The sequence below is a fragment of the Trachemys scripta genome, chromosome 10 (assembly GCF_013100865.1).
Source record: "Trachemys scripta elegans isolate TJP31775 chromosome 10, CAS_Tse_1.0, whole genome shotgun sequence".
Taxonomy (NCBI): domain Eukaryota; kingdom Metazoa; phylum Chordata; order Testudines; family Emydidae; genus Trachemys; species Trachemys scripta.
Window position 1 is genome coordinate 9743757 of NC_048307.1, and position 11211 is coordinate 9754967.

General features: G+C 50.1%; 1 protein-coding gene across 2 annotated transcripts in view; it reads right to left on the reverse strand.

Annotated features, from left to right (window-relative positions):
• LOC117883793 (cytochrome P450 3A24-like) overlaps positions 1-5220 on the reverse strand; it is a 31723-nt gene extending 26503 nt beyond the window's left edge. The window contains exon 1 of one of the 2 annotated variants that reach the window (XM_034783546.1): positions 5186-5220. In XM_034783546.1, the coding sequence (XP_034639437.1) occupies positions 5186-5205 (20 nt within the window). In that variant the 5' untranslated portion in view covers positions 5206-5220. Of the gene's footprint in view, positions 1-1150; positions 1370-5185 lie in introns of those variants that run through there. The other variant, XM_034783545.1, reaches the window with a different exon arrangement.
• Between the last annotated feature and the right edge of the window lie 5991 nt (positions 5221-11211).

The window sequence follows — 11211 nt, forward strand, 5'->3', positions numbered from 1 at the left end:
AAGCTGGGATTGGTCCCTTGCCACTAGACCTCACTGCCTCTCATATTTTTGGGCTGCCCCCCTTTGCAATTAGAGGTCATGCTGCCTGATGAACTATGGCTAGCAGGGAGCTTGCAAGCCACTAGTGCAGTAGGTACATTTCTAGGGTCTGGTCTACACCTACAACATAGGTCAACCTAGCTATGTCGCTCAGGGGTGTGAAAAAGTCACACACACACATACACACCCCAAGAGACATAGTTACGCCAACCTAAGCCCCAAGGGAGACTGAGGAAAAAATTCTTCAGCTACCACCTTGCGAACGGGTAGATTCACTGAATTGATGGAAAAGCCCCTTCTGTTGTTGTCGCAAGTGTCTGCACTGCAGCGGCGCCATTGGAGTGCAGACCTACCTTAAGGGTCCCTGTGGAAAGAGTGGGCCCTGGTCTACACGGGGCGGGAGGTCGATCTAAGTTACGCAACTTCAGCTACGTGAATAACGTAGCTGAAGTCGACGTACTTAGATCTACTCACCGCGGTTTTCTTCACTGCGGTGAGTCGACTGCTGCCGCTTCCCCGTCGACTCTGCCTGCGCCTCTCACAGCGGTGGAGTACAGGAGTTGACGGGAGAGTGCTCGGGGGTCGATTTATCACGTCTAGACTAGATGCGATAAATCAATCCCCACTGGATCGATCGCTGCCCGCCCATCCGGTGGGTAGTGTAGACCTATCCTGAGAGACGTTATCTTTTTCTAAACCGAAAATCAGGTTCTGTCTTTATATTTATAGGCCAACCCAAACTGGGGAGTTGAAGGCGGGAGGTGCTGTGCCCACAGGAGTGCGGGACCAAATAGACCAGCTCTGCTTCACAGTAAACAAGATGCAAGCCAGAGCGTCTTCTGCCGAGTTTCTCTGGCAAAAGGCGTTCGCCCTCCTCTGTGTATTATCCTCTCCCCGTTTCTCTTTTCTCCACCCGTAAGGAGTTCCCTGAAGTCCAGTGAAGGCCATGCCCTTCCCTGTTAGGAAGGCCAGTCCCTCTTCTCTAGCTGAATGTCCATTATTTTCCTGGTCTGCTTCTCCCCTAAATGCTCCCAAAGGCCTTGCAAGTACTGGTCAAACACCACGGAAGATCCCCTGTCCCATCGCCTGTTAGAGGCAGGGTTCTACTTACAGCATCGAGAGGCTCATGAAGGCAATGAGTAAAATCCAGGTTTCTAGGGATAAACTCGGAAGGAAATTCATCTTGACTCCCTGCCTGCTCCAAGCAAACAACTCTCAGTTCCAAAGAGGCTTCTCTGCTATTTAAAGTTTTTCAGCCCTCCAGCCGAGTACGGCAGTTTTTCTGCAAGGGATGTTCCTGGTCACGTGACTTAGTAGGCTGTTATTTACTCTCATTGCACGATATTTAACCCTCAAATGGGCTTCTCCCTGGAGTGCCTGTGAAAACTGTATCTGCTTTCTGTTTGCATCACTTCCCTCAGCATCCTCTGAGCTCTGAGGTGCCTTAGCAAAGCCTATTGGCCTGTAGCCAACCTACCCGTCAGATCCCTCATGCTGCCTCCCCTTTTTCCTAAGCTTAGGATGACCAGATGTCCTGTTTTTATAGGGACAGTCCTATTTTGGGGACTTTTTCTTATATAGGTGCCTATTACCCCCCACCCCCTGTCCCGTTTTTTCACAGTTGCTATCTGGTCACCCTATCTAAGCTAGAGAGGTACCCTGTGCTGCAGTCTTGAAATACAGCCCACGGCCACCTCATTGCTCTGACTACAGGGGAAGGGCTAAACCAGTCAGCAACAGTGAACTCACCCAAAAGGTCATTTCTGTTCATCTACCCCCGCTGATAGGAACACCGAGGTGAGTGGGGAGGGGATTTGGGGGGGTTCCAAGCACTCTGAACTCACCTGCGATATAGAACAGTGCTGGGCATCAACTTTTGAAGGGGTGCTACCTGGAGACAAAAAGCTACTTCTCTGACATGCTGCCTGGAATGGGGTCAGAGGAGAACAGGACGAGAGGATGTGCTATAAGGAAAGTCCCCAAATGGCACCAAGCCAAAGCGTTCCAGGCTAGATGGGTGAAGCAGACCATTTTTCTCCCTGTGACATACACACTCTCTTTTCTTGTCTTATTTTGCTACAACCCTGTGTCTTTAACCCTGTGGTGCCCAATTTATTTACCATTGTGGGCTGCATACGCAGCTGTGTATGTGTTACCTGGGCTGCATCCACACAATATATATATATATATATTACCTGTACGGCCCTGAGGATGTCACATGGGCCGCAGATGTGTGCTGACTGGGCCGCAGGTTTAGAACCACTGCTTTAGACCAGGGGGTCTCAAACTGGGGGTCGGGACCCCTCAGGGGGTCACAAGGTTTTTACATGGGATGTTGTGAGCTGTCAGCCTCCACCCCAAACTCCGCTTTGCCTCCAGCATTTATAATGGCGTTAAATATATTTAAAAGTATTTTTAATTTGTAAGGGGGGATCGCACTCAGAGGTTTGTTATGTGAAAGGGATCACCAGTACAAAAGTTTGAGAACCACTGGTTTAGATTGTGGTCTGGACATTTTGTGCAGAACCTGCTGAGACAATGTAACAATCTTAACCACTGAGAAGAGGGAATGAGAAATGCGTCTCTGCAGCCGGCTCAGCTCAGATTCCTTGGTCAGAAAGACACAGACTAGGGCCTGGTCTACACTACAGAGTTAGGTGGACCTAAGCTGACTTGTTTGACCTAGTTTTTGCATGTGTCTGCACCTAAATTTGTCTCCCACCAATACAAGTACCCTGTTACAGTGACGTAATAACACCACCTCCCTGAACAAGGCAGAGCCACAGTCAACCTACTTCCATCGACACAGGGCAAGTGTAGATGCTGCATTACCTGCATCGACCCTCATAGCCCTCCAGCAGCTCTCCCACAATGCCTCTGTCCCTGCAACAGTGGTTGCTTCAGTCGCAATTTTGAATTGCACTGGCCAGGGGTCACAGACATTGGAAGTCATAGAATCATAGAATATCAGGGTTGGAAGGGACCTCAGGAGGTCATCTAGTCCAACCCCCTGCTCAAAGCAGGACCAATCCCCAACTAAATCATCCCAGCCAGGGCTTTATCAAGCCTGACCTTAAAAACCATCTCTTCCCCCTTTTCTATCCTCCCCTCCCCCAGCCTGTTTTTGGAATGTCTTTTCCTGAGGGCCCACTTTGACAAACACATCCAGGGCTTAAATTCTCATAGATTATTCCCCAGAGGGCCACCCCCGCCTCCCCCCACATGCTATTCAAACTCCAGGGGGCTGAAAATATTTACTGAGCTCCAGCTGAATTTAAGCCCTGAGCACAACTACTAGCCCACCTTTGCAAGTATCTGACCATGCCAGCTCCACACACAGAGCTACTAGATGTGCTCCTGCCTGGAGCAGGCGAGAACTCATGGATCTCTTTCTCCTGTGGTGAGAAGCTAAGGATCAGCCAAAGAAATATAGATATCTACGTGCAGCTTGCCTAGGGGATGCTGAAACTGGGACAGGACAGGGATGGACAGCAGTGGAGGGTGAAAGCAAAGAAACTTTGGCAGATCTGCCACTTCTCCAGTGAACTACATGCCATACTTGGCAGGTACCCCACTAGCACCCCACGTCTGACTCTGGACATTTAGTGAGAACTTGACCAGGAGACCCCTGCAAGTGCACAGTGAGGAGGAGGAGGTGGATAAGGGTGTGGGGGAAACGGTGGGAGACACAAACCATGAAGCCAGCCAGGAGCCTCCACCGGAGTCAAGCCAGTCCCACAAGCAAAGTGCGCATGAACCTGCTGATGAAGGGAAAGGGAGCTCAGGTAAGTGTGCAGGAGCACCGCCAGCTTTTCTGCTGCCCTAGGCGGTGGAAAGTCCCGCCCCGAAATACCGCCCCCCACAGAGGCGGCGGAAGGTCCCGCCGCCGAAATACCGCCGCGGTCACCGCCCCCCAAATTGTAGCGCCCTAGGTGACTGCCTAGGTCACCTAATGGGTTGCGCCGGCTCTGTAAGTGTGTACAGGCATTCTTCCTTATAAGTGTTTTTTTACCTATTCATTGCCCCAAGTCTTCCCTCTCTCCCTCCCTGCCCCTTCTTCCCCACTTAAAAATGGCACCCATCCCCTCTGTGTGCTTAGAGAACAAAGACATTGACTTGATTGCTCACTTTCCGTGTGAAATGTTAGAAAATAAAGGTATACAGATTATTCTGGCTGTCCAGATTACAGAGTCTGCATAAGATCAGTGTCCTGTGCTCGGACAGCGGGAGAAGAAAGAGGTGGAGGCAAATCAGCTCTTCCATTTTTTGGCTTGTTGGGCTAGGCGGGGGCCAAGTGGAGTACTTTGTTTATGTGAACAGGGATGTCCCTTTTATCCTGTTGAGCAATCTCGATGAAACATTCTGAGAGATACTCTGCGATCCTTTCCTGAACATTTCTAGGGAGGGAGGCCTTGTTTCTTTCCCTGCGATAGGAGACTTTCCCATGCAGGGCCGGCTCCAGGTTTTCTGCCGCCCCAAGCGGCGGAAAAAAAAAACAAAAAGACTCAATGGTGCTGCTCCATTCTTCGGCGGCAGTTCAGCGGCGGGTCCTTCGCTCCCTCTCTTCCTCTTCGGTGGCACTTTGGCGGCAGCTGAAGAGCCGGTACACCGTGCTAGACTGGACCGGCTTCCCCGGTGGTGATTTAAAGGGCCTGGTGTGCCAGCCGCTGCGGGGAGCCCCGGGCCCTTTAAATCACCGCCAGAGCTCTGGCAGCGGGGCTCGGGCAGAGATTTAAAGGGCCCGGGGCGCCACACGAATTCGGTTATAACACGGTAAAGCAGCAGGGCTCAGGTGGCGCTTTAAAGGGCCCGGGGATCCCCGCTGCTTTACCGTGTTATATCCGAATTCGTGTTCTATTGGGTCGCGTTCTATCGGGGTAGAAGTGTACTTGTGCTGACACCATTGTAGTAAGCAGGTTAGCAGCATACGGTCCTGGCCAGCTTTGGAACATCAGTAGCAGCTGGGTTCTCTGTGACTTTGTCACCCTCAGGAGTGAGGCATCAGCCCAAAGCACCATTGCCTGTGAAAATATTGGCAATATTCACTGCACTTTCCTTATACTCACACCCAGAGGCACCCAGCGGTTAATCCGTCCATGCAACAGACCTTCACCCCGCCCCTAGTCCCCCACTAAGCCATACTCACCATGGTTTGTGCTGCAGCATGGTGCTGTAATGAAGTGCTCCAAAGCTAAAATGACAATTACCACTTCTTAGGAAAGGTGTTTATGGAAATAATTAGATTTCTCTTTCTGTTGTGACTGTAAATCTAATGCTGGATCTGTCTGTTTTAATCAGCAGCCTCTGGCATGGTAGCCTTTATGTCCCCTCCATGTCTGCTGAATGTCTGACCTGGTCAGAAGAAGCAGCAGACCAGAAAGGATACATTCGGCGAGATCCTTCAGTCCTCTGCAGCTGCTGACAGTGAACACAGGGATTAGAGCGGGGCGGAGAGCAGGCGGCAGGACTAGGAATGGAGAAATCTGTTACGGGAGGAGAGGCAAAAGGACAGAGAGGAGCAGCAGGAAGTGCAGCAGGACATTACGGCTTTGGTCAGGCAACAAACGGAGATGTTGCAGAACATTATCGAGCTTCATGCACAAAGACTCCTGGCACAGCAGCCTTTACAGTTCCTGGGAAACGCCATGGTCGCGGCTCCCTATAACCCCCAACATACCAGGTGGCAGCATGGCATGAACCCTTACCCTCGTGGCCACCACACACCTGGGGAAAAGAGGAGAACCATAACTACACCTATAGTGACTTGTGATAACCTCAGGATCAGCCCCAGGCAGTGTGCTACATGTTTAGTAACACGAATGAACCCGTGTTATATGTTTTTAATATGCACGTTTATCATTTACTTGGGTTTTACACATATGGGTCACCCTTTTACAGTGCTGCTAAAATGGGATTAACTTGTGTATTTCCTCTTTAATTAATGTTGTCTCCCGTTTCTTTGCACACAAAGTTATATTTTTGGAAACTCAGAATTCGTTTATTAGTTCACAATAAGCATAAATATCACTTTACAAAATTCGTCACAGGAGACAGTAACCAACCCATAGTTAAGCTCTGGACACACCAAAGCTCACTAGTTCGTAAAAGCATCACACAGCACAGCTCCGGCTGATTGTTAAAAGACCTTTATAGCTGCAACATTAGCTCTTCTGATAGTCCTTGTGTCTAGCTGTTCAAATTCAGCAAATAGTCAGTCCACTTCAAATCTCCCCCCTGCTGGTAGCCTTTCCCTCTTTACTTCACAGATATTATGTAGTACACAACACACAGCTCTAACAACAGGAAGAGTTGCCTCACTGAGATCCAATCTAGTCAGTAAACATTACCAGTGACCTTTGAATCTATCAAAAGCACATTCAACAGTTGTCTTGCACCCGCTGAGCTGGTAGCTAAATCTTTCCTGGGTGCTGTCAAGGCAGCCGGTGTATGGCTTCATGAGCAAGGGGTAGGCTGGGTCTCCCATAACAACTTTTGGCATTTCAACATGGCCAATAGGAATGTGCTAGTCAGGGGAAAATGTCTCCGTTTTCAGCTTTTGGAAAAGTCCTATGCTCTTAAAGATGTGAAAGATCCTGCTCCTCCCCTGACCAGCTCACGATGATGGCAGTAGATCCTCCAGCACTTCCATAACCACAATTATGGACTCACTGGCAAGGTGGGAGTAGTGCCAGAATAGGGAGATGTGTCCCATCTCTCAAACCATTCCAGCTCAGGACCCCCCACTGTTATAAATCCATCCACTGCTTCCTGCACATTGCCAAGAGTCACAGTCATGTGCAACAGGAGACAAATAATAGCTTGTGCACCTGAATAACAATGGTCCCCACTGTAGATTTTTCAGCTCCAAACTGAATGGCCAGTGACAGATACTAAGCTGGTGTTACAAGCTTCCAGAATGCAATTGCCACTCACTTCTCCACTGTCAGTGCAGCTCTCATTCTGGTGTCTCTGCACTGGACTGTTGGGGCAAGTTCAGTACATAGATCCAGAAATGTGGCCTTTTGCATCCAAAATCTCTTCAGCCACTGCTTGTCGTCTCAAACCTGAATTACTATGTGATCTCACCACACAGTGCTCATGTCTTGGGCCCAGAATGTGGAGCTGCTTCATGAATGCCAGCAGCAACCTGGTATTTTATTTGCCGTGTCCAGCAGCATTCAGTCATTGTTATCCAACATCTTCTCTTCCTCCTCCTCACACAACTGGTTGTAGTAATATCCACTGACGTTCCACAAATATAGTACAATTGTGTGTCCTGTATTAGCAACGGTCATTAGAATTGCGCTGAGCTCTGTAGGGTCCATGCTTCTGCCAGAGAGATGGTGGAGAGACCGAAAAGCAGCGCACAGGACTGTGGACGTTTTTTAAACGCAGGGCCGGCTCCAGGCACCAGCCCTCCAACCATGTGCTTGGGGCGGCACCTGGAGGGGGGCAGCGCTCACCCGGGGAGAGCGGGGCCGCGGCTGGGCTCGCTGCCCTCCCCCGGTGCTCCGGCCGGTCAGGGAGAGCGGGGCCGCGGCTGGGCTCTCCGCCCTCCCCTGCCGTGCTCCCCGCTGGGGGGTGAGGGGCGGCGGGAGGCTTTTTTGCCTGGGGCGGCAAAAAAGCCAGAGCCGGCCCTGTTTAAATGGCACAAGAATTATGAGATGGAATGAGCATTACAGGATGGAGAAGGTGGCATTGTAGGAATTTGACCCCTAGTTCCCAGAAATCCCTGGGTGAATTCTGTTATGCCACCGAGCATTGTGGAAGTGTCCCACAAGTGATTGCCCCAGATGGCAACACAGGCCACACTGGGATACCCACCCGTTGTGCACAGCATTTTCCATCAACGCAACCACTCATGATGAGGACGCACAGTGCCAAAACAAGCAGCGAAGTGTGCGTGTACCCAAGCAATGTACAAAAGCCAGCAGCTGCATGTAGATGTCACCCAAACTTTATAGTCTACCTGGCCTAAGGCAGCGTCTCCCAAACTTTTCAAAGCTGAACCGCTGTGATGGGGTGTCCACCCCCACACAAGGCAAAGCAGGTTAAATTATGTCAATTAACCTTGTATGCTGCATCTGGTGGAGAGCCAGAGTGCAATAAAGCCTAATGGAAGAGGAAGTTCACCTGGGAAGGAGCAGGTTGGGCCTGTATAAAGGGATGAAGCTGAGAATGGAAGAGGGCTGCAGGAGAAGTAGTCTACAGTTACTCCCTGAGAGGAGGGAGTTTGGGCTGTTAAACCCAGGGGAGAGGGCAGAAGATAGAGAAGGGACGTAGGAAGGACTCCAGGGAAATAACAACAAGGTCTGGGAGCAAGCCACTATTGCTGGACATAGGGCCCCTGGGCTGGAACCCGGAATAGTGCATGGGCCCAGGTTCTCCTACCAGCCACTGGGAAAGTGGCACAGGTCTTGGTTTTGAACCAGATGACTGACTGGAACAGCATTTGGACAGCTGCTCCAATGGGAATTTGATGCTCCAGAAGGGCAGGGCTATACAGTGATCTGCCAGAGGGCTGAGGCCTGAAGATGGAGCACTGTTAGCCCCGGAGAGCGAGAAGGGATGTGGTGTGAGCATCTGTCAGAAAGGAGGGGGGCACCTGACCTGAAAGGCGCTAATCCCCACACACAGCCACAAGAAGGTGCCCCAGTGGTGAGTGACTCTCATTGCAGCCCCCTCTTCAGATAACGGAAACCAATTGCACCCCTCTTCAATCCCAGCATGTGATGTGAAAGGCCTCTGCAAAATGAGAAGACTGGGCAAATCTTCAGTATGATACTCCCATTCCTTTCCGACCTGCAGTGATAGTGATACAGAATGACAGGCAGTGCTATAGTTAACAATAATAGTTGACATTTAAAGTATCATTATTGGCACCTGAATTAGTGACCACTAAAATGAAGAGGGGAGGTCACCCCTCAGAGCTATTGTTTCAGCCTCTCTGCAAAGAAAAATTGGACTAAATGACCATCTACATCCGGTGTGCTGCTGTCAGTCTGGAATCCTCACAGTGCGTGTGAGATATGTAATGGCCACTCGTGAGAACTATTTCAGGGCCAGAAAGTGACATCACCAAAGATTATATCAGGTCTCAGGAGCTAATTATTAACAGAGTCCTTGCTTCAGGATCACGCACCAGGCTATGGGAGTTTGTCTTGATGACATAATGCTTCTTTTCTTGTGGTTGATTGTCTTTTCACTCAGTATCCTAGACAGGGGATATGGGGAGTTCTTTCTACAGCTGTGAGCAGACTCCCTCTTGCTTGCATGGTTGAATTAACCTCTCTGAACAGAGCTGGTTTTCCAGTTTGCGTCTGGACTCTCCAAGACTGTATTACCTCAGACACAAGAGTGCTGTCCATGGCAGAGCAGGCCCCCTTCAGCACAGCATGGGCAAGCGAGACAGACGGAACCATGCTGGCCAGGACAGATAACTACAGTGCTTCTTCCAAGCCACCATATAGTTTAGATGTGATGGTTTTGGTGACTTATCTGCTCCTTCCCTGGGCCCTGGGAGGACCTGAGAAGAGTGAGATTCTGAGAGGAAGCTCATTGGATGTTAAGAAACTCACAGGGCCCAAAAGGCCATTAGGCAAATCTAGCAAGTGGCACTTATGTTCAGAGCCTCCCAATGTCAGTGAAGGGCTTTCCAGCTGGGTTTCTGTCACCTTGTCAAGGCTCCTTCCCCACTCTGAACTTTAGGGTACAGATGTGGGGGCCTGCATGAAAACTTCTAAGCTTAACTACCAGCTTAGATCTGGTCCGCTGCCACCACTCCCAATGTGCTAATTCCCTTCCCTGGGTAGCCTTGAGAGACTCTTCATCAATTCCTTGGTGAATACAGATCCAAACCCCTTAGATCTTAAAACAAGGGGAAATTAACCATCCCCCCTCCGTTCTCCCACCAACTCCTGGTGTATCAAGATCCAACCCTCTTGGATCTAAAAACAAGGAAAAATCAATCAGGTTCTTAAAAAGAAGGCTTTTAATTAAAGAAAAAGGTAAAAATCATCTCTGTAAATCAGGATGGAAAATAACTTTACAGGGTAATCAAACTGAAAGAGCCCAGAGGACCCCCCTCTAGCCTTAGGTTCAAAGTTACAGCAAATAAAGGTAAACACCCTGGTAAAAGGTACATTTACAAGTTGAGAAAACAAAGATAAAACTAACACGCCTTGCCTGGCTGTACTTACAAGTTTTAAATATGAGAGACTTGTTCAGAAAGATTTGGAGAGCCTGGATTGATGTCTGGTCCCTCTTAGTCCCAAGAGCGAACTCTCCCCAAAACCAAAGAGCACAAACAAAAGCCTTCCCCCCACCAGGATTTGAAAGTATCTTGTCCCCTTATTGGTCCTTTGGGTCAGGTGTCAGCCAGGTTACCTGAGCTTCTTAACCCTTTACAGGTAAAAGGATTTTGGAGTCTCTGGCCAGGAGGGATTTTATAGTATTGTACACAGGAGCACTGTTACCCTTCCCTTTACAGTTATGACACACCTGTATCCCGGAGATGGTCACGACTTCCCATCCACTCTGGGACTGTGGTTGCAGAAGGCAATTTGTTTTGTCTGGCGAGTCCAGTTCTCTTGTGAAGCATGGCAGGGCACTTCCTTTGCCTTGTCGGCCTCAGCGTTTCTCCCTTGGGTGGTAGGGGGCCTGGAGTAAACCAATCTGGTGACGCCGGAAGGTTTTTCCCTTTGCTTGGATTTTATTTTCCCTTATTTACATGGTGGGCCTCAGGGTTGGCCCAGAAAGTTCTCCTTAAGGAAAAAAAAAAAAAAAGAACAAAACCTCCAAACTCACAACGCAAACAGAAATACTTCCCCCTGGCTCCTCTTCCGGGGTCCTACTTGCCAGTGTTTCCCCAAGCAGCTGCTATCTTACTTTCTTTCCCCATAGGGAGGGAAGACAGCCTTCCACCCAGGGCCGGCTCCAGGCACCAGCCGAGCAAGCTGGTGCTTGGGGTGGCAGCTTGTAGGAGGCGGCATTCTGCCCAATCCTAGGGTGACACGGCCGCTTTTGTTGTTGTTGTTCCGCTCCGGCCGCCCTGTAGGGGGCAGCGGCGCAGAGGACGGGAGCGCCCTGCAGCAAGCCCGGCAGGGCAGCCCGCATCCTTCCCTTCCAGCCTACCGGAGCGGTGTGGAGCCCTCCCAGCAGGGGGCACAGCAG